General features: G+C 37.8%; 1 protein-coding gene across 3 annotated transcripts in view; it reads left to right on the plus strand.

Moving 5' to 3' along the window:
• Positions 1–24,082, plus strand: part of SCAF4 (SR-related CTD associated factor 4) — a 56,307-nt gene that overhangs the window by 28,182 nt on the left and 4,043 nt on the right. Inside the window, exons 8-19 of one of the 3 annotated variants that reach the window (XM_060010392.1) lie at positions 2,577–2,794; positions 3,149–3,257; positions 4,677–4,841; positions 5,374–5,459; positions 6,140–6,330; positions 7,264–7,364; positions 7,813–7,926; positions 8,783–8,939; positions 10,542–10,699; positions 12,422–12,587; positions 12,677–12,763; positions 12,920–13,111. In XM_060010392.1, coding sequence (XP_059866375.1) covers positions 2,577–2,794; positions 3,149–3,257; positions 4,677–4,841; positions 5,374–5,459; positions 6,140–6,330; positions 7,264–7,364; positions 7,813–7,926; positions 8,783–8,939; positions 10,542–10,699; positions 12,422–12,587; positions 12,677–12,763; positions 12,920–13,111 — 1,744 coding nt within the window. The remainder of the gene's footprint in view (positions 1–2,576; positions 2,795–3,148; positions 3,258–4,676; positions 4,842–5,373; positions 5,460–6,139; positions 6,331–7,263; positions 7,365–7,812; positions 7,927–8,782; positions 8,940–10,541; positions 10,700–12,421; positions 12,588–12,676; positions 12,764–12,919; positions 13,112–24,082) is intronic. The other 2 variants (XM_060010393.1, XM_060010394.1) reach the window with 2 other exon arrangements.

Below are 24,082 nucleotides of genomic sequence, written 5' to 3' on the forward strand. Positions count from 1 at the left end.
TGCAGCTTATGGGACCTTAGTACCCAACTAGGGATTGAACCCAGGCCCTGAGAACACGGAGTCCTAACCACTGGACCGCCAGGGAATTCCCAATGTTTTCTTTGTTTTGTTTTGTTTTGTTTGTTTGTTTTTGGCCATGCACATGTGGTTTGTGGGGATCCCCGACCACGGATTGAACCTGGGCCCATGGCAGTGAAAGGGCAGGTCCCAACCATTGGACCACCAGGGAATAATTCCCTGTTAATCACATTTTTAAAATACCTTCACAGCAACATCTATATTAATTCTCCCGTTGCAGAGCACAGGCTCCGGACACGCAGGCTCAGTGGCCATGGCTCACAGGCCCAGCCGCTCCGCGGCACGTGGGATCTTCCCGGTCCGGGGCACCAGCAGGCGGACTCTCAACCACTGCGCCACCAGGGAAGCCCTATATTAATCTTTGACCAAACAACTGGGCACCATAACCTGGCCAAGTTAACACATATAATTGATCATCACAGCATACTTTACCAGATGAACTTTAGCATAAATTTTTATGAATTTATAGGTTAATTTAACAAGTACTGATAATTTCTTACACAGAATCTCAATTTATTAGATTTTTAATATGTCATACATTTCTTGTGTCATTTATTCTTAGATGTTTACTCATTTTTCATGTTTAGTGTTGCATAACACTTTCGTTTAGTTAATAATGCCATGCAGGAAAACTACTGATTTTTATTTTATGTTGTAAATTATCATGGTATTAGAAGCTTAGTTTTCTAGTTGTTCTCTTAGATTTTCTAGGCTACTAAATTTGACTTTTCCCATTCAACATCTAGGCCTGTTTCTTTTTCTTTTCTTACTGTTCTGGTGGCTAGGACTTCCAAAAAAGAAATGTTGAGTAATAGCAGTGCTACTGACATGCTTGTTTTGTTGTTAATTTGAATTACAACTAATTCCTCTAGTGTTTTATCTTAAGTGGGTTGGCCAATGTTTGTTAGTTATATTAAGTTTAGAAAAAGGAATTCTGTGCTTTTCCTTTGACTGTAAAGGTCTATTTTAAGCTAGTCAGACAGCTGACTGGGAACAGTTTTTCTATTTTGGCTGCTTCATAGATCTTCAGTTTCCTAAAAAGCAACAGAAATGTCTTTAGATAGTAGAGATCTCAGTTTAATTTTTTAATTGCTTCAAATCTTCTCCCAAGCAATAGGTATAAATCGTAAAACTTTAAGGAACATGTATATATGCGATAAACTGCAAAGATCATAGGCTTTGTGGTTTTTTTGTAGACAGTTTAGACCCAGGTTTTAATTTTGGCTCCTGTCATTGACTCTATCTTGATGTTGAGTTAGTATTCACTGTGTACCACTGTAAAAGAGCTATGGTAGTACCTATATTTTTTTATTGCCATGAGGGTTAAGTAAGCTAACGTGCGTAAAGCAGCAAGGTGCCTGGGCCATGTTAGATCGCTCTGTTATAAGAACTTTTAGTCACGTGGCCTAGAATTATGAAGAAAGAAACAGAAGTGTTGTCCAAGAAGGGGACTTCCTTTCCTAATTTAAAAATCTGTTGTCCAATAAAGTAGAACCAGAATTTCCAGGCAGAACTATCACAGAACAATACAAATTTAGGAATTTGAGGTTGGAAATCCATGAGCAGGAAGGGCACAGCCTGAGAGAAATGACAGCCTTGTTGGATGCCAGAGACTGAGGGCTTTGAGGTAGAAAAGACCATTGTCCACATCCTAATTGTACATGTATTAACTGTACAGTCTTGGTCATGTTTCTTAATTACCCGAGCCTTAGTCTCCTTGTCTGTAAGAAGAAGAAGCTATATCTACGTTGCATGTTTCTTTTGATGATGAAATATTGTGTATAATCTATCAAAACACAGTAGTGGTTGCATTACTTTCATTCCTTCTTTTCTGAGTAAATGTAACCATATTTTTAAACGGCTCTTCTTCTAGACACGTGATCCTGTGAAGTGCACTGATTGGTTTTTTTGATTTTTTGTTTTTTTTTTAATGAAAGTTTCTGGTAATCTAAGGTGGGTTGTGAAGTTTTAAGAAAGAAGCAAGTGCACAGGTAGACTTTGCAGCCCTGTCTGTGCCATTCTCTTTTTTATTTTTCATATTCTCGATCAAGCGGCATATGGACATTTTTCTGTAGGCATTTATAATGATTGGATAAGATGGTCTTTCTTTCTGTACATTTTACAAAGCCGACTGAAAATGTGTACCCATTTTCATATGTGCAAAGTTCCAAAAGTTTTTAGTCTAGGAAAATGAATGGGTAAAATCTTTCTATCACTAAATTAGTTATAAAATCATATAGAAAATAGTCAAAAAGAAAACACTGTACTTAGAATTGGGGAAGAAAAACAGAATTTTTTAAAGTGTCTTTTCAAAATGGCATTTGTGTAAAAATTGTCTGTGAACTAGGGTCCTAAGAGGCATGTGGGAAGGTAAAATTGTACATGACAGCATTGCGGGATTATAGATGGTGGTAAATACCTGTTTTTATAAAGTTTTTTGTTCAGTGAATCACAGTCTGAATTTTAAAATGGAAAATTGACATACACACCTATTCCAGAAGCTACTTGATAGATTTGATTACGATGATGAGCCGGAAGCTGTGGAAGAATCGAAGAAGGAAGATGCTGCCGCTGCTGCCGCCGCTGCCGCCGCCGCTGCTGCGACCGCCGCTGCCGCCGCCACCACAGCACCTGCTGCTGCTGTTGCGCCCCCTGCATCTGCTGCTGCTGTACCTTCTGTTGCTGCGACTGCTGCTTCTCCTCCACAGGCACCCTTGTGAGTTGCTTTCTTTTGATTCCTCAGCAGATAGAGATTTGGTAGTCATTATAAGGCATAATGCAAGTAACACTTAATAACGAAATCATTTTTCATATAGTCTTTTAAAATTCTTTTTTTAAATTGTGGTATTTGGAGTTTTCTTCTGAATGGAGAGGAGATCCTGTCAGATTTACAATAAAAAATGACTTTTGGGGAAAATGCTGTGTTTAAGTTAATACAGGCAAATATATGATTCAGTAAAGTGTTGATTATTAATAACTCCTGAACAGCATTCTTTAAGTTTCTGTAGTATAAATGTGGCTAAGATTCATGTGTTTTCGAATGGGTGAAAAGACTACTCATCTTTTTTAGTGGATTTCCTGGAGATGGCATGCAGCAACCAGCATATACCCAGCACCAAAACATGGATCAGTTTCAACCTCGAATGATGGCAATACAGCAGGATCCAGTGCACCATCAGGTAGAGGCATTTTTCTTATAGCTGAGTTTTAATAACTGAAGATCTATTCATTAGAGCATATGGGTTGCACTTCCCAGACCACTGTTACTTAGCTGTGTGCATGGCTAAATACTATAGCTACAGTAAAAGCTGTTGAGTACATAACTGATTTGAGTTGCTTTTGCTTTAATTAAAACAAGGATGCTAAACATTACATGCTGATAATTTAATAGGCATTTTTGTTTAAATAATTTAGAGAGAGATTGTGGTTCTGTTTCAGGGAACTGGCCTGTTTAGTTATACAGCTATTTCCCTTGTGAGAAGCCTTTTTTTCTTTTTTTTTTTTTTGCGGTACGCGGGCCTCTCACCGTTGTGGCCTCTCCTGTTGCGGATCACAGGCTCCGGACATGCAGGCTCAGCGGCCATGGCTCACGGGCCCAGCTGCTCCGCGGCATGTGGGATCCTCCCGCACTGGGGCACGAACCCGTCTCCCCTGCATTGGCAGGCGGACTCTCAACCACTGCGCCACCAGGGAAGCCCAGTAAAGTATTTTTTAATTAAAGTATATATGTTGGTTTTTTTAGACATAATGCTATTGCACACTTAATAAACTACAGTATAGTGTAAACATAACTTTTACATGCTCTGGAAAACCAAAAAATTCATGTGACTTGCTTTATTGCGATATTCGCTTTATTACAGTGGCCTGGAATCGAATCTGAGATGTGCCTGTATTTGGTCATATGAAATTGATATTGTGATTTTAATGACTTGCTGAGGAATGAAGTTTGAAAAATATTTTATAAGCCTGTTTAAAATACAAAGAAGGCCTATGAACTTATTTCCAGATGTTTAACAATTGCTGAAAGTTTATTAATAATTTAGAAAGAATATTTTGTGATACTATAATGGCATTACAATTATACTTTTAATTCTATTAGCGTTGGAATGTCACATGTAGAAAATTGTTACATTGTGGCATAATTACTCTCATTATTATGATATTTGAAACCCTAAATATCAAACCCTAAGTATTATGTATTCAACCCTAGGCATGTCGGTTGAAACTCCCCTTGGCGTAAAATGTTTAAAATATACCTAGAAGTCAATTCTTCTAGCCACTTTTCCTGCCCCCAAAGCTTAATTGCCTTTAAAGTTGAAGAGAGACAGTTTGCGATAGAGAGTACCTTTGAGTTTAAGTTCAGTCTGTCACATTGCTTCCTCATATAAATGAAGTTATGTTTTTAAATTATAAAACCAGATCATGTATTCATAATTTTAAAACGAGTTGTAGGATTTTTACCCTGTATTCTTGGATATATAACAATTCTTTGAATAAAGATTGTACCAATAGGAATTGTCAGTCATGGTTCCTTGATCAAGGTTTTTTTTTTTTAATTACTTAAAGTCTGCTTGTACAATTTTTTTAAAAAACAAAAGGTTCCACTTCCTCCTAATGGACAGATGCCAGGATTTGGCCTTCTTCCTACACCTCCATTTCCTCCCATGGCTCAGTCTGTGATTCCTCCAACTCCACCCGTGCAGCAGCCTTTCCAAACTTCCTTTCAGGCACAAAGTGAACCACTTACACAAAAGGCACATCAGGTAAAACTTCATTCTCAGATTGTTGATTATCTGTATGGTTCCCTTGATTTATAAATAGATTGCTGCCTGTTGGCTTGTTATCTTCCATTTTGAATATGAAGAAAGACTATTACTTCAGGCACAGATTTGCCCTCTCTGTGAGCGAAGTTTTTCATTTGGAAAGTGGACATAATAATACTACAAATTTCCATACAGTTTGTGAGGATTGAGATAGAGCATAGAATGTTTAAACAGTGCCTAATTCACTGCTTTAGGTGATGGTTGGTAAACACTGTATGTAACTTTTACGAAATAATTTCCAGAAGTAGATCAGTATTTCTTCTAATCTTGTAAACCATATAAAAAAAACTTTTCCCACTCATGGCCAGTCATTATTAAACTAGTAATTTGGTCTCAAGTAACCAAAAGAGAACTTTCAGGGCAAGAGATTTGTAATTTAGCATTTTTTAGACTTTTGTCCCGTTTTTTTCTATTTATAATTGCCACTTTCTCTTTTAATGATGGGTTTTGTGTTTTGTTTTTCTTTTTAAAGGAAATGGAAGTAGAACAACCTTGTATTCAAGAGGTTAAGCGGCACATGTCCGATAACAGAAAGTCAAGATCTAGATCAGCATCCAGGTAGTTTATAGAAAATGTTAATCCAAATCTGTATGTTTTAGGAGCGATAGAATTTAAAATCTAGTTGGATTGTTTTCAGATGCCCAGGACTAATAAAATAACACTTGGTATGTTTGTATGCATGTGTGGATTGGGGGTAGGAGAAGTATTAATTTTAAAAAACTAAGTCATCTTAACCCACATATTTTCCCTTTGAGTTGCTTTAATGCCTATTTACAGATATACATGGAATCATAAGATTTATGTATTCAGAGTTCTTTTACCAATTTATCAACCCAAAAAAGTGGAAAGAGAATAAGTAATACTGTAATCGGATTACATGTTTTAATTCCCACAGAAAAGACTTTACTGAGAAGATAGAGAATAGTAGTCAGTATATCTCAATGATGACATTAGCTTCTTCACTATAAAGATGTCATTTAGTATAGTACCAGAGGTACCAAAGATGGGAGGTACTTTTATAAGTTAGCATCTTTATTTATCTCATTTATAATATATTTGTGCTTTCTAACTTTGAGCATATTAAAAATCTTTAAAATGAATTCCCTGCTGTCAAATTCTTACATACCCAAACATTAAATTACCTAGTTGTATTTTTTCTTTTTCAGATTAACACGTGCTTACATTTTCTTTTTTACCTCCATGTGTTAATCCATTCTCCCTCGTTCTGAAAATATTAGGTCACCAAAAAGGAGACGATCTCGATCTGGTTCTAGAACTCGAAGGTCTCGTCATCGACGTTCTCGATCTCGGTCCAGAGATAGACGCCGACATTCTCCTAGATCTCGATCCCAAGAAAGAAGGGATCGGGAAAAAGAAAGAGAGCGCCGACAAAAAGGCCTTCCTCAAATCAAACCAGAAACTGCTAGTGGTACGTGAACGTTTATATTCAAATTTCCTGCATTTTTTTTCATGTCATGAGTTTAAAATGTTTTATAACTGTTAGCAGAATACCACTTTATGAGGTCTTACTCATTTGTGCTTTGGCATATACCCTTGGATTTGCCTTTGTACATTAAGCCAGCTGTAAAGCAGCAATGAGGAGCGAACCAAACTAACGATGAGGAAGTGTGTCTTGAATCGAATGTATGATACAGAGTCATTAACTAGTTCTCCTACACATGGTGGAAAGGTGGGGTTTTTTCCCCCTAGAATAACTAGTGCCCTCTTTTATAAAGATTTATGATTTACAGAATGTACTAGCTTACATTATCTCCTAAATTTCATGATGTGTTTAGAATATGTTTAATAAGGTGTGCTAGACATATTCTTGATACAACTCTAGCTATTAATGAAATTTTAATTTATAGTATAACTAGGGCATATATAAAACTTCTGACTCTGCAAGGCTTATTACCGAGGACACAACATGAAACAAAACTCATATACACTCGACAGTTGGAAAGGAACAGCTACATGCAGTGAACAAAAGCACTGAATTGGTTGGTGATCAAGATAGTTGGGATCAAGTCTTAGCTCTTGTGTTCACTTGCCAAGGGCGATCTTGGGCAAAATACTGCTTCTCTGGCCCTAGTTTACGTAGATGAAATCTTCAGATGTGTCTTCAAAAAGACCAATTTTTTTTTACCAACTCATAGGTGTACCTTTCACTATCCTGGTTCCATTTCTGGAAGTACTACCACAACTTTCTAGAATTTTTTAAATGTATATGGGGTTTTCTACTTAAACTTGTGGTATCTTAATGTAACTCATGCATATCTTCTTTAATGATTTTTTTCATGTAAAGTACAGTGCTGTTCATTATTGAATGTGTATATTTTTATGATTATAATTTTATTTTAAGTTTGTAGTACTACACTCTGGGTGGGACAGCTGGACAAAAGGACTACTCAGCAGGATGTTGCCAGTCTCTTAGAAGAGTTTGGTCCAATTGAATCAATTAATGTGAGTATTTATTAAATCACTTAATGACAGTAGATAGATGTGACTAATGTTACTCTATGAAATTAAGGACTTGAAACCTAAGTTAAAATTTTCCCATGTTTGTAGAAGATGTGGCTAGCGTTCAGGTGTTCTGAGTTCATGTTTAGCATTTAACTACATTTCTTGGGTCACCAAGTTTAATCTAAAACCTTTTTCTAAAAAGTTTTTCTAAAAAAGTCTTTATATAACAAAGCTTGGGAACTGTAGATTTGTCGATAATTGGAAGTTGAGACCAAACTGGAACCACCAATTTAACAAATTAATTTAATCTCCAGTTATAGAACTCTGGCTCTGGAGGGTGCAGGGGGTTTGAATTGGGCTTGTTGGAACTGATTACGTAGTATTGTATCTTGTTGCTTTTTTATTTTTTTGTTACTATATTTTATAATATTAAAATCTTTTGGAGCAGATGATTCCTCCCAGAGGTTGTGCCTATATTGTTATGGTTCATAGGCAAGATGCTAACCGTGCCCTGCAGAAACTGAGCCGAGGAAACTATAAAGTGAACCAGAAATCCATAAAGGTACTGTTTTATAGTTTATAATTCATTCCTTTTAAAACCTAATATATAATATTATGTGACTTTTTAAAAAAAACTGTAATTTTGGACACGGGGCATTATCTGTGCATCTTTTTTTAAAGAGGTTATCTCCTAAGAGTTAAAATAAAATTTTAAATGTTAGGTGCATGGTAGAATTTTGTCTTTTTTTTTAAAGGTAGGTAAGTTCATCAAGGTATTTACTTGGCGCTTTAAATATAATGTCATTTTGTAAAATATTTTGTCATTCAGAAAATTTTGTATTCTTCACATTTTAATTTTAAAGTTTGCCATCTCATCTTAGAACTATGAAAAATACTCACTGAAGATAGAGGAAAAGATATAGGTACATGGGTATTACTCTGAGGGGCCAGAGTCAGTGTTTCCTTAATGTTATAATACCATGTTCTACCTTTGGATCGCACCGCAAAAGGATTTTGTCTGATGTTGAGTAATTCCGAGTTACCCAAGACTTTTAAAAGTGCTCCCCACTTTTTTATGCTGAGTTGTATAGGGAACTTCAGCCTGTCCCTGATAAACTTTTTCCTTTTCTCTTAAGTTTTATGCTGCCTGGGTTTGCGGGGTGGTGGGTGGTTGGAAGAGTGAGTAAGGAAGTGATTGCCAGTCAGATTTCCATCCTAGGAGAAACAAAGTGAGATGGTAGGGTAACCAGTTTCTTAGCACCGAATAAAGTTTTGAGTGAGATCCAGAGAAAGCCAGGCCAGATTGCTCCCTTGCTGACAAAGTCTGAGTAATTAGAATCATGAGGAACAGTTAACTCTCAATTTATGACATTCTTCTCCTTTCCTTTCTTTTTATATTTTAACAAATGGTGAAATAGATTGCCTGGGCCTTAAACAAAGGAATAAAGGCAGATTATAAGCAGTACTGGGATGTAGAACTTGGTGTTACTTATATTCCGTGGGACAAAGTCAAGCCTGAAGAACTGGAGAGTTTTTGTGAAGGAGGAATGTTGGACAGTGATACACTTAATCCAGGTAAAGCAGTATTTAATTTTTTTAAAAAAATTCATCTGTTTGCTTGATAGTGCTATGACAAATGTTTATTCTTTGCCTTAGGATCTGAATTTCGAGATTTTTCAAATACCCACTATGTGGGTGCCAGTCTCTCCATTATAATAAACTGAGGGAACAACAGTGAATAAGACAAATGTGGTCCTTGCCCTTATGCAACTTACATTTAGTGGGAGAACTTACACTTAGTGGGAGAGTTGCAGACACAAATAAATACTGATTATGGGCTTAATTATTATAGTATTAAGTGGATCTTAGGTAGAATTTTTCACTGTAAAAACCTAACAGATCAAATGAGTCTCAAACTGAACATTGTTAGTAAAATCCACTGTTTCATAGTAATTTCTTAGAAAATGTTTAAATGTCCAGAGAAACCATCAAAAGTAAACGTGTAAGACAAGGAGGTGCAGTTATTTGTAGGCTGAATATTAAAAATGCCAGGTTGATAGTGGAATTGCATTGGGAAAAATGGCAGCTTGTGGGGGCATAACCTGAAGATTGATAGATAGCAGGATGAAAGGAGCACAGGGTGGCATGGCAAAGTACAGTAAATACTTAAAGCATTAAAGAACTTCAGTCAGGAGTGATGATTTGAAAAGCCAAAAGGCAGTGAAACAATGCTGGACTTTCCCCATACACCACCTCCTCCCTCCTTGGTGCGTAATGCCTTCGCTTAAGGATTGGACTAGGTTTCTGTTCAGGCAGACAGGTATTGAGGGTCTACTATGTGCCAGGCATTCTGGGAGACTCTGGTCCAGGGTAAAAAGAATCCTGCTCCTCCCTCCCAGGGTCTTTAATCCAAACAATACACTGTTGTGGTTTAGAACAGAGACTTTAGAGCCAAATATGCCTGGGTTGAATCCCACCTCTGCCACTACTAGGTATGTGACTTTGGGCAAATTGTCTTTTGTTTTCACCTCTTGAGAAATGGGAATAATAATAGTAGGACCTACTTATAGATGGTACTTATAGCTGGTTATGAGAATTAAATAAATATATATATAGCTTAGAACTGTGCCTGGCACGTAAGTAAGCATTCTTTTTGCATGTTTGCTATTGTTAATTTAAATAATTAATGTTTATGAGATCAGCATAGGCATTTCTTTAATAATCAGAATGCTCTCTGTTTTGGGTTTGGTTTTTTTTAAATTTATTTTTGGCTGCCAAAAATAAATTGGGTCTTCGTTGCTGAGTGCGGGCTTTTCTCTAGTTGTGGCAAGTGGGGGCTACTCTTCGTTGTGGTGCACGGGCTTCTCATTGTGGTGGCTTCTCTTGTTGCAGAGCACGGGCTCTAGGCACTCAGGCTTCAGTAGTTGTGGCTCACAGGCTCTAGAGCACAGGCTCAGTAGTCGTGGTGCACAGGCTTAGTTGCTCCGTGGCACGTGGGATCTTCCCGGACCAGGGCTCGAACCCACGTCCCCTGCATTGGCAGGTGGATTCCTAACCACTGCGCCACCAGGGAAGTCCTGCTTTCTGATTTTAATATCAACATTTAAAAAATCATTTCTGGGTTTAAAGTTATAAGCTGAAATGTAAGCTTTTCTTAAATTTCTTTAACTCTCATAGATTGGAAGGGAATTCCCAAAAAGCATGAAAATGAAGTTGCTCAAAATGGAGGGGCAGAAACCTCACACACAGAACCAGTATCACCCATACCTAAGCCTTTACCTGTGCCTGTCCCTCCTATTCCTGTTCCTGCACCTATAACAGTACCACCTCCACAGGTAAGACTATTTGGGGCATTGTTTAAACTTTTAGAAAGATACCTTTCTAAGTCTTACTATAGATGTATGTCTAGATTCATAGTCAAAGATATGAGTGCATATTAATTTTTTGTGTGTTGGTATGTCAGACTTATTATTTATAAATGCTTTTAAAAACCAGAATAAATTTCATATTGCCTTACATCTGTCGAGATTATTCAGTGTCTTACCTCATAACCTTTTTGACTTGAGATGTGATTTTCCTGTTACATGTTAAGAGCTAAGTAAGTAATGTTTTGGTAAAAATTATAAATACTTGACCCATACTTTTATATATGATCCATTAGATTTTTCTTTTCTTTCGATACCTTCTTTCCCCAATTTCTCACATTAAAACTGAATCAGATAAATCTGAGCTATCACAAAACTGGGTTGCCTAGCTTCTTCATTTTTTGTAGTGTTAGGAGAAAATTACATGCTTTGATACATACTTAGCTGTGATGTTTTATAAATGGAGTCCTCAAATTGGCACTCTTTAGCTGACCTTTTGGATATGCCTTCCAGTGCAGGTTCTAAATAAGATTCAATGAAAGTCAAAGAAACTTGACTAATCTCTTAAGATTGATTATACTTTTTTGTAACAATAGCTAACATATGTTGGGTATTTATTAAGTGCCAGGCACTAGCACTTAATATTTATTCACTCTTTAATCCCCATAATTATGTGAGGTTGGCACTTTTCCATTTTACAGATGAGTAAACTGAGGTACGGCTAGGAAGTGTAATGTAAGTAGCTTGCTCAAGGTCACAAAATGACCTGAAAGGGGGACCAGGCACTTTGACCCTAAGGACCTGTGATCTTAGTCACTGTGCAGATTAGCAGGTAGCTTTTTTTTTTTTTTTTTTTTTTTTGCGGTACGCGGGCCTCACTGTTGTGGCCTCTCCCGTTGCGGAGCACAGGCTCCGGACGCGCAGGCTCAGCGGCCATGGCTCACGGGCCCAGCCGCTGCGCGGCACGTGGGATCTTCCCGGACCGGGGCACGAGCCACCAGGGAAGTCCCGAGAAATACAACTTTTAAAAAAGCTCCCTGGTGGTGCAGTGGTTGACAGTCCGCCTGCCGGTGCAGGGGACACGGGCTCGTGCCCCGGTCCGGGAAGATCCCACGTGCCGCGCAGCGGCTGGGCCCGTGAGCCATGGCCGCTGAGCCTGCGCGTCCGGAGCCTGTGCTCCGCAACGGGAGAGGCCACAACAGTGAGGCCCGCGTACCGCAAAAAAAAAAAAAAAAGTTGTATTTCTCAAACTTATTGACCTAACCATGAGACATTTTTTAACATATTAATATTCTAGCAGAACACCAATACAGGTGCTGGTGAATTACAGTGTGAGTTTGCTGTCATAAAGTAGAGAGTAAATATGTGATTTCTCGGAATTCCTTGGTGGTCCAGTGGTTACGACTCCATGCTTCCACTGCAGGGGGCACAGGTTTGACCCCTGGTCAGGGTACTAAGATCCCGCATGCCGCGCGGTGCGGCCAAATAGAAAAAGGGAAAAAATATGTGGTTTCTATTGTTTAGGGGTAGGTGCAGATTACCACCTGTTATCTAATAAGTGTACTCACATAATAAGCACAATTTAGAGATTCCGTTTTTCAAATTTTCTCAACAAGGTATTTTCTTTGTCTCTACACACTGTGGGTGGGAGGGTGGCTAGATTTGTGCCTTCATTTTCCATTTTCTTTCTAGGTCCCACCACATCAGCCGGGACCTCCTGTAGTTGGTGCTCTCCAGCCACCCACTTTCACGCCTCCTTTGGGAATTCCCCCTCCAGGCTTTGGTCCTGGTGTTCCTCCTCCTCCACCTCCTCCACCGTTTCTGCGCCCAGGATTCAACCCAATGCATTTACCACCAGGTACACTAAGTTATTTGAGAAGACATTCTTTTTTTAGAGCCTGAAATAAAGTGACACAACTTCAGTTGACATTATTTTTCTTATTCTAGGTTTTCTTCCTCCTGGACCCCCACCTCCTATAACTCCACCAGTATCCATTCCTCCTCCTCACACTCCACCAATAAACATCCCAAACTGTAAGCATGTTTTTCCTTTGTGTTCACTTGTCCTCTTGGAATTGAGAGTAGGAGGGAGAATGGACCAGTAATAGGACCTATAGTATGGCAAAAGAATGTTGACCGGGAGATAATTATTTATTCAGCTTCACATGTTGATGTAATTATATTCCTTAGCTACTATCGCTGGTATAAATGAAGACACTACAAAAGACTTATCTATTGGAAATCCCATTCCAACAGTGGTGTCTGGGGCTAGAGGAAACGCCGAGTCTGGTGACAGTGTGAAAATGTATGGTTCTGCTGTGCCACCTGCTGCACCCACGAATCTGCCCACCCCTCCTGTAACCCAGCCTGTTTCACTTCTTGGTAAGTTAAGTTTTTTATCATTAGTTTTCTTTCCCCTGCCCAAGTTAGGCTTTTTATATAAACAATGCTACTTTTGGTAAAACGTTCTCTGAGGCTATTTTTCTTTGAGGAAGATCTTTCTCTTAAATATGTGTACTTTAGTCTTTACCAAGAATATGCTCAAGAGACAGCCTCAAAAATGAAATCATGTTTGTTTGTCTGTCTTGAATAAAAGTTTGGATTTGCACATCTTAATTTGGTATAGCAAAGTGATTAAACTAATCTCTATAAAAAGGAGTTGGTACATAGTCCATGATGAACAAAACCCCAGACATCGCAGCTTTATAAGAGAGAGCATTTCTTTAACAATGTGGGTTTTTTCCCTGTCTGGATTAATTTTTATACATTTAAAATCCCTGGACTTTGGTAGCATTCTCTGTGGGCTAGCAAAGAAATTATCTTTGATACATTGCCAAAAAATGGCTTTGTTACCTGAGTGCCAGTTACACAGCCTGAGGCAATGCTTTTTCCACTGACCCCTCAGTTTTCTCCTGCAAGAGTTCATCTGTTGTATTCTTTACCCACAACTCTACTTCTGTGATCCATGGAAGTGTGGTTTAGATTGTTTACATCTTTAGGAGGCCTTACCCTTGCTTGCTTGAATTATAAGTGAATATGTCATATACTTGTTATAGTGACCATCCTATAACAATTAATAAATTGTTGTATTTGAAGTGATATTGCCAAATATAATTAACACTTGATTCTCCTAATGGGTAGTTAATTCATCCTTAGTGTTAGAATATTCTAGTCCTATGAGCCCATTGTATTTTTCAGAGGTATGTGTGTGCAAATGTTCGCTTTCATAATCTTAGGTTTTTTAAGGAAAGAGCATATTGGTTACTTGTGGAATGTAGGACTGTGGGACATTGGTTTGTGATGTAGGACTTTTACTTTTCACCTACAGCTTTCAGTACTGTTGGAAATTTTCACTTCGTTGCATGTACTACATTTATAATAAAAATCAATTTGTTTTTAAATGGCATGCTGTTTTCTGCCCTCTCCAAGACTGAGTTTAGGCTGATAATAAACTTGATTTTTATTTCTTTTAGTACACAGACTGGGTAATGGTAAAAGAGGATTTAGGGTTAAAATTTGTCACAAGTAATGTAGTGTAGTCATCATAATGATGGAAAATGATTTGTTTAATGGGGAAGTTGCTTAAGAGGTCTGTGCCCTAATGGAAGTCATAGTAGAAGGAACAGTGAACTAGGAGCCAGGAAACCTTAATATCTTTGGATCTCAGTTTTGTTATGATTCTCCACCCCCCCATATTTGTAATAAGATGGTTACACAAGAATCAAAGAATCTAAGTTGGGTAGAATTTTCTGATCAGCTTCTTTCCTCCACCCCACACGCATGCTCCTGATTGTGAATTCTCTTTGAAATGAAGTTTCCTACTCTGGTATCCATGGGTATTAGGCCACCTGAGACTGTTTACAGAATTTCATGCATTTGTGGTTTTTTTCTGGTCTTAGTAAATTCACTGAATGAATGAAAAGATTTCCTCATCTCCAAGACTTTAATAACTGCTACTTTCGAACAACCTTTAAGAACAAATAACCCAGGGAGTTCCCTGGTGGCTTAGTGGTTAGGATTCTGGGCTTTCACTGCTGTGGCCCGGGTTCATTCCCTGGTCGGGAAACTGAGATCCCACAAGCCACACGGTGCAGGCCCCCCCCCCCCCAAAAAAAGAATAAATTACCTGCCTTTTATTTAACATTTATGTCTTGGAGACTCTGCCCTTTTATTTCTTATCACTACTGAAATGTATAATTTAAACTCTCAGCCAACATGTGAAACAAAATAAAACACAAATCAAAAGTTGGTGAGCATGAAAAATAAACTTAGTAAGCTAGTCACTGCTAGAAAAATAATTAAATTTCTTAGGATTTATCATTATCTAACATACCTATTTGGATGTCCATCTCCTCCCATCCCCAAGAATGGAAGCTCCATGAGAGAGGAACATTATTATGTAAGTGGGTGGATGGATGGTTTTCAGTGTAGGACTGTTTATACTTCACCTCTGATGATGATCTTTGTCTGTAACTTATAAAACAAAATTTAGAAATTGAAGGCTGTTCCAGATCTGGAAAGGTTAAAATATGACATAACATAAAAATGAAAACTTTTGTTAAAATAGGCACTTTTAACTAAACTGCAGTAGTTTAGTTGAATCATGAGAAAGAGAGCCTTCCATTTTCCTTCAATTAGAAATCTTGAAAAGAATATCCCATGAATTTGACCTTTTATAGAAATGAGACTTTTTAATGCATATGCAAATAAAGGATTTAACCAAAAGACTAGTCACAATTCCATCATTTTGATAAAGGAATATTGTAATCACATGCAATATTGTAGCACTAAAGGATCAGTAAATAGGTTGAATATTGTTGATGTTAACCAAGTAACAGAATCTAGAACTAAGATGCTTTCAGGTTTTCTCTTGGTGCTCTAATGTTTTCTCTTACGATAATAAAAAGCAGTGTTAAACTACACAGAAAACTTTAAGCCTAGAAGGTGATACTAAACTTGCTTCTTCAACTGTGAGAAAAGGAATGAAATGTCACACCGGGGTGTTGTGATCATTCAGTTGGGCTAACATATATAAACAACTGACATGGGGCCTGCCACAGAGTAGGCACTCAGTGAATGGTGGGTGCTTATTACAGGTAAGGAATGTCATAGACGATATTTAGCATACCTAGAGAAGAGTACTGGAAATTCTAAAATTATATTACTTACTTGTGATTTATTTAAAACTGTTATAATTGTCAGCAGAGGAAGCAGCCTTTTTAGGAAAGTATGTATCTTGGCGTGGTTGCCTCAGATATTTCATGGTATATTAGACCAGGAGATAAGTTCACATGTATTAAAGTTCCATCAGTTGGCTTACTGAGAAAATGTGTGTTAGTCATAGTGGCATTTCATTTAAATAGCACAATATGGTATCTGTATTCTTCCTATTAATGATACTCAAATTGTTTTCTTACAATGGAAGCTAAATGTATCCTTGAGACTTAACTGAGTTCTTGGATCCTAATTTCTGAAATGTGGCAATTATATTTTTGAAGTAGAGGGGCCAAAAAAAAGATTTCAACAAACATCTTCCGAAATTCTGTTGTAGGCCCTGGTTATGAAGGAGGTGGTGGGGTGCTTTAAGGATGGTTTGGTGTAAAGAATTTTCTGAATGATCAGACTTAAGTGTGGATGTTAGTTTGGGAGTGATGACTGCCTGTTTCTTGAATTGGGCTGAAGTAGCCCTCGCAGCCAGATTTGTAGGGAACCACCTCCATCTTTTAGAGATTTTGATGATTTTAGTAACTGATAATCTGAAAACATAAAACTATTTGATGCACAATAATCACTCATTATCACTTGATTTTAAAGGAATCTGTTCTTAGTACCTCACACTTCAAAATAGCTAGAGCAGTGGTCATTTCATAAAAGCTAAAGGAAACAGTTTACAGTTGTTGACCATTTAGGAGAGAAGGCATATTAAAGGTGATAGCAATTCATCAGTACATTCTCTTTACTGTATAAGTGTATGTGTTTACTTTTCCAAACTTTTGTATATGTATCTCTAATACAATGTACAGCATATTTTTATTTAAAATTTCATTGTAAATGTGAAATTTGGGTTACTCTGGTGTTCCAAACAATAAAAAAATACACAAAAAAATGTTTGTTTGTGTTACATATCTCTATTGTGTTACCAGCATATCCATAATATCTTTTCAAGGAAAAATTAAGCTAAATCGGATTCATTCCTATTGTGGAAAATTAAAGTCTCTTCTCTTGCCAGATACATTTACTCATTAATTGTTATTATACAGAGATTCTCTACAGTTTTGTCACACTGCTATAGATGATGGTAAAATTTATAAATAAGAATTGGGTATGTGTAAGATTGCTTCTTATTGATAATATTTGTTACCAGATATTTAAAGCAAAAGTCACAGATTGGTAGCCTACAGGCTGACTTGCTAGGCAGTAGTATGATGTATACTTCATGCTTGATTTTCACACATCCTTGCCTGGCCTCGATAGGCATTTGATGTTCCAAACTTTGGACACTTCAAGAATTATGTAGACAGAATTGGTTTGTGAATTAAACAGGCATGTTTGCTTTTATGCAATAACTATCTATGATGAATAATTTTACTATCAAGTTCTGTAATTCCATTTGACTCTTGAACAACGCGGTGATTAGGGGTGCCAACTCCCATGCAGTAAAAACTCCACACATAACTTTATAGTTGGCCCTCCATATCCGAGGTCCCACATCTGCAGATTCAACCAACTACGGATCATGTAGTACGTATTTACCGGAAAAAAAAAAATCTGTGTATAAGTGGGTCCGTACAGTTCAAACCTGTGTTATTCAAGGGTCAACTGTACTTTAAAATTGATATTTGACTTGTGATTTCACTTAGCTTTAGATTTTTCTGCCTAGAATTTTGATACTTTTATAATTAGTAATTTTTAACACTATAAATTAGAACATTAGAGCACCAATCTACTAGTGTGAATAACATTCAAAGGAAACCTGAAGAAAATTCTCAAAAGTTTTTTTTAATGGTAACACCTAATTTTTTAAACACTTGTTGCATTTTAATATTCCTCCTTATTGTAGACTTTGTTATAATATTGGTTATGTTAAATTATAACCCAGAGGGGTCTACCAGATGTTTGTTTATCCTTTAAAAGTGTTCTTTGAAAGCTTTAAAATATTTGAATTGGTACTCTAAATATTGCATTATATTATTCCACTATGTTTCTTTTCCCAAATACTCATCACAGTGCCATCAACTTTGTATATAACATTGTTCAATGAATGTTTTAATAGTGATCGATCCACAGCAGATATTTACCTTGGATATGAATTTATGCATGAATACACACTATATTTTCTCAGAAGGCGAAGCAGTTCAAACAAAACATGGAGAAGGTCTTGCACGAAAACTTGAAAGCTGCTTATCATATTGTCTCCATCTCTCTCTGCACTTCCTAGGCTGCAGAACTCCAGCCTAAAGAGTCTCTTTTAAGTTTAAATCTCTCTGACGTCTCTTTGGGCCTGAGGAAGGTGGGAGGGGCAGAAACTCTGGGCTCTAGATTGATTTTGGTAGACAAAGATAATGCTGTGAAGAATTTCAGGTAAGATTTTTTCCAGCTAACATTGAAAATAAAATTTCCTATGGATGATCTCATTCAGTGATGGATTACCAGTATATCCCAAGCTTCTTGACTCTAATAGTACAACTCTTTAACTCTTAAGTCACAGCTGTTATACTTTGCCAGTTACAATAAAATAGCAATTCATATACAAATTCTTAAAAAACGACTATAAATGAGCCATAGGGAAATTGACCAAACCTTATTGTACGTTATTTTGCAAAAAATCCAAGGAGACATTTTAAAGAGATAGTAGTCTCTGATTCTTCATTTGAAATTATGGTTTTCATGTATTAGATTTTATCAAAACATAATGTGCCCCATGCTAAAAATAGATACACGTGTTAGTCTGCCTGCACTATATGTTATTGAAAACTCAAATTTCTTTTAGCAATCTTTTGCTACCATTCTAAGAACGATTTTTTTTTTGGTATAGTAATGTATAATGCAATCTAAAATGTGCTCTCTCTCATTCTTTGAAAACTAGCTCCTCATTTTTCCATTCTCCCCTTCTCCCATCACAGTGCCTCCTGTAAGAATCACCTGGGAGTCTTTTCAAAATAATTAGGGCCTAAATGTAGTTAACTGGTGAATCTAGGCGAAGGAAATACATGTATGGGTTGTACTGTTATTTCAATTTTCTGAAGGTTTGTAGTTAAAAAAAAAAAACAACACTTTTAATGATTAAACAAATACATATATATATATATGCCTTGGGGCTCTCAGGGCATTGGTGGGAGAGATAAGAGTGGCTGGTATATCTTTTTCCTTGTATGAACAAATTTTGAGTTAGGTCCATGCACAATGCCACAGTGACATTCATTCGTTTGGAATCAAGAAAAGGTGGAACTGCGACTAGGAGCGGAAAAGGCGGTTGTGAAAGAACATTGCAGCTTTTCTCAAAATTTCAGATATTCATAGGTTTACAATGGAAAGAGACTCACCGCCCTGGGGGAGAGACCTGGACCTTGTAGCCACTGCTTTTGCCCCCCGAGAGGTATCTTGTTGATGAGTTTAGTCATCCCTTATGCCACCACCATTCGTTCATTCATACGTTCAACATGTATTTACTCGAGTACCTGCTGTGTGCCAGGCACCCTTCTGGGTACTAGAGATCCCTGAATGACAAGACAGGGCCTTTCTTCCTGGAGCTTACGTTCTAGTGGGGACTTAGATAGTAAGTAAACTAATAATTTCCCATGAAGCTATTCCTATGAAGAGAGTAAAGCAGAGAACGGGATTGGAGGAATGTCGTTTGAGATGTACTCTTTTATATAGGGTGGCCAAGGAAGGCTTCTAAGGAGGTAATACAGAGAAATAATAGAGGAAAGAGCCATAGAGACACAGGGAAAACATCTCATTTAGAGGAGAACAGAAGGGGAGCTTGGACTGAGAACAGACTTGGCTTGTTGGAGGGACTACAGTGGGCTGCTAGGGTTGAGCAGTGCAATCATACGGAAGAGCGGCAGGTGATGAGTTCAGAACTGGTTGTCAGGGGCCAGTCAGAGTACAACAAGAAGTATAGGTCTTAAACACTTTAAATCTGGTTTCCATTTTTCAAAGGATTATGGATGGCTGTTCTATAGAAAGCAAACTACAGGCGTTGGTAAGAGTGGAAAGAGGAGACTGGTTTGGATGCCACTGGAGTAGATGAGATTAGAGTGCTAACAGCTTGCACTAGGATGGCACAGCAGAGGTAACAAGCATTTGGATTCTGAACTTATTTTGAAGATACAGCCTTCAGAATGGCCTTATTATATATGTGAGAGAAAGGAGTCAAGGACGACTATGTTTTTGACCTGAGCAATTTAGTTGAGTGTAATTGCCATTCCTCAGATGGGCAAATCTCAAAGAGGAGTGGGTTTAGGATGAGGATGTCAAGTTAAATGTTGGATGTTTTAACTTCGACATTCAGGTGCAGATGACAACTAAACAACTGGTAAAGTCTAAAGATGTAAATTCTGGTGTAGTCAGCAAATAAAAATAATATTTACAGCCACCAGAGTATGTGAGATTACCTAGTGAGGGAATGTAGTGAGAGGGATGAGCCCAGGAAAACGTCAGCATTTAGCAGTTGAAGATATGATACGGAGAGCTAAGACATGATGGGAACTCTTCTAAGGAGTTTGTATATATATCAGTCATTTAAGCCTTACAGTTCTTTGAAGTCAACACAGTTATCCCCAGTTTGTAGATGGGGAATCAGAGGCGTAAAGAGATGAAGTGACCTGCCCAAGGTCACAGCTCCATGTGGCAGCACCTAGAACTCAAGGTACACTTATTCCGGCACCTGTGCTTTTTAACCACTGTCCTCTACTGTTCCATCCAGCAAAGGATACTGAGAAGGTGCAGCTAGAGGGCTAGGAAGCAAAAGTAGAGGAAGGTATTCCGGAAGCCCAGTAAAGAAAGTTCCTAGGAAGGAGGGAGAGATCAACTATCAGATGCCATTTTTGGGTCAAAGAAGAGTGCTGAGACTTGCTAACGGGATTTATCAAAATGAAGGCTTCTGGATGACCTTGAGAAATGTGGTTTTATTGGAGTGATGGGTTCACAAGTATATATAGATAGGGTCAGGAGAGAATGAGAGATACAAGAAATGGATACAATGATTTTGGACATCTCTCTGAGGAGATGTGCTATATAGGGGAACAGTGAAACGGCGGTGAGCTGAAGGGAGATAGAAGGTGAGGGCAGTTCTTTCGTGTTTATTTCTAAAAGACAACTCTAGCATGTTCATTATTGGAAAACCCAGTAGAGGGGAAATTTTTGTGGCAAGAAAGGAGAGATTCTCTAGGTTGATATTATGTAGGTGAGGGTATGGATTCTGAGTTTGAACGTGGGGCACAGATGTTGACAGATGGAAGGAGTAATACAGATACAGGTGCAGGTAAATCGGTAGATTTGGTGGTAGGTAGGTGGATTAAAAAAGCCTTTCTAAAAGTCCTTTTTTTAAAAAATATATACCAACTAGGATAAATAAAATGTATTTCCATTTAACAATACTTGATAATGAAAAGAAATGAAGTACTTATACATGCTACAACGTGGATGGGCCTTGAAAAGATATGCTAAGTGAAAGAAGCCAGTCACAAAGGGTCACGTATTGTATGATTCCACATTTATGAAATGTCCAGAATAGGCAAGTCCATAGAGACAGAAAATAAAATGTATGGTTGCCTGGGGGTTGGGATGGAGTTGGGGGGAAACAGGAAATGATGGTTAATGGATACAGGGTTTCTTTTGAGATGATGAAAATGTTCTAAAATTTATTTCGATGGTTGCCCAACTCTGAATATATTTAAAAAAACATTGAATTACACCCTTTATGTGGGTGAATTGTAGGCTATGTGAATTTTACCTCCCAGAAGCTATATAAAACCAGCTAAGAATAGACAGGATTAAGGAGAAACAGGAACATGTGACATAGATATCCAGAAACATAAGAATGTGAATTGACTAGGGAAATTAGAATTGCTGGCCAGGATTAAGGGAGCATTTGTGGTTGTAGTTATAAATAAAATGAGACCAGTCAGCATGTCGGAGGTGGTGCCCAGCCATATTCAGGTGCAGGTTAGGTAGAAGAGTTGCATTTAAAGCCAGTGTTGAGGTTTTTCCAGGCAACATGGTAAGGGAGAACCGTGGACTCCAAGACAGGTAAGGAGGAAAGTAAAGACGTGAAGGGCATTGGGGACTTGATCCTAGTGGGATTGAAGGTTGTTTTGGGAAAGAGGGTCAGAGAGTGGGGTACTTGAAAATGAGAATTCAGAAGTGATAAAGTTACTTGTAATGAAAGGTCCAGGACTTCCTAGAGGCGTTGGCTGTGGTAGAATGCAAGACAAGATGATGGGCGGAGAAGAGGTAGAAGAACCGCCCTTTCTACTGATTCTCTGCCCTTCCTTTTTGTGTGTGTGAAAGATCCAACTTAAATTTACATCCTCCATGAAAGGGTTCAACTAACATTCTCCTGACATTTCAAGGTCCACACTGGTCTCCAGTCATGATATCAGCCTTCCCCTCCTTCACCACCCCTTTAATCTTTTAACATACCTGTTCTTTATTTCCCATAATTACCAACGTCTTCGCTATAGAAAGCACTGGCACCTCCCCTTTAATCTTGGTTTTTACTTTTTGTGAAAGTGGGTTTTTTTTGATTCATCATAGGAAATAGCCTTGGTTATTTAAACTTCAGTGTATTTCTTATACTTCTTGAATTGAAGTAGAGACATTTGGGGCTGTCACTTTTTTGGTCTGCCTTAAAATCTTGCTGTATTAGGAAATTTGGTGTCTTCTGTCTATAGTGTGAGTTTCCCCAGGTCTGAACTCTTCCCTTTTTTGTTTCATCCATGTTCTGGATAAGTTAACACCATGGTTCTTCTGAGCTCTGTACATTTAATCAATCACTTCAGCACATTTCCACCACGTGTAACCTAGGCCCCTCCAACTCTCAGTATTAACATGTGAAATTTGTTGTCTGTCTCCGAAAATTGTTCCTCTTTCTAAATTCCTGCATTGAGTTGATGCCTTCATCCACCCACTCATTCGAAGCAGCTATGTTCCTCCATCTCATATTCTGCCAGTCCTGCCTACTAAAGGGCTTAAATCTGTTCATCTCTCGCACGTCGTTCAGTTGTCTCTCACCTCTTTTCCCTAGATTCTTGGAATAAGAGCCTAACTACTATTCAGTGTCCTCTGCCTCCTTGCTTTCCTGTATGCTATTTGCTGGAGGGGTCTTTCAGCAATGAACATGAGGATCATCCCTGCTAAAAATTTCTCTGCGGTTTTCCCACCACTCTAGATCAGAGTCCAGGTTCCTTTCCATGGCATATAAGACCTGGATTGCCCCGGCCTAACTGTTCAGCCTCACAAACCTCATTTGTTTCTTTTTTAATTGATAGCAATCTGTATTCATACAGATTCTTTCTTGCTGCTTCAATAATAAACCTCATCTTTTCTCTCCTTGATTCTCATCAAAAGACATTCTGTTGCAATTCTCAGAACAACACACTTTACTGCTTCACTTTGCTAATAATATAATAGGCCTTTCCAGAAGCCGCTGTTCTCTTTAACCAGTAATGTCCTTCCTTAAATTGGCCTTGAATGTTCTTCCTTTCCTTTGGGACCCAATTCAGACATTCCCCTGGGACTCCCGCTCAGATTCACACACACTGACTTTGTCAGTTCCACCTTTGTCACCATAATAGTGTGTGCCGTCTCCTATTGACAGCAATTGACATTTGTCTGTTTCTACTAGGTTATGTGCTGTTTGAAGGAAAAGATTATTACTTTTTTTAATCTTTATATCCCCAGCACATTAAATATGTTAATAATGTAAAGCTTAGATGTTCAACATATGTATGAATAAATAAATTTTTTAAAGTTTTTAACTCTAGAAAACTTGTCAGGTATTTCACGTCATACTTCCAAACAAAATGAATAATTGCTTTGAATGTCCTTTAGACTTGGGTAACTCACTGTGTATTCCATTGGTATATGCATCATGACAGCTTTCCTAATAAAAATAAAAATGAAATTCAGCTCTTATGCCTACCAAGGGCTTATGCCACCTGATATATTTTTTAATTAAATATAACTGTTATTATAAAAGCAGTACTTTTTTGTTCACTGCAGAACAACAGAAGAGAAAAAAATATCTAATTCCACCACTTCTGTGCCCTGAAGGCCAACATTTGGAGCTGTGGGAATTCTATTGGGGGAATCTGTAAACTTTGTTGGTCTGTAAAGGATTAAAAGGAA

This window comes from Delphinus delphis, chromosome 4, assembly GCF_949987515.2.
Source record: "Delphinus delphis chromosome 4, mDelDel1.2, whole genome shotgun sequence".
Taxonomy (NCBI): domain Eukaryota; kingdom Metazoa; phylum Chordata; class Mammalia; order Artiodactyla; family Delphinidae; genus Delphinus; species Delphinus delphis.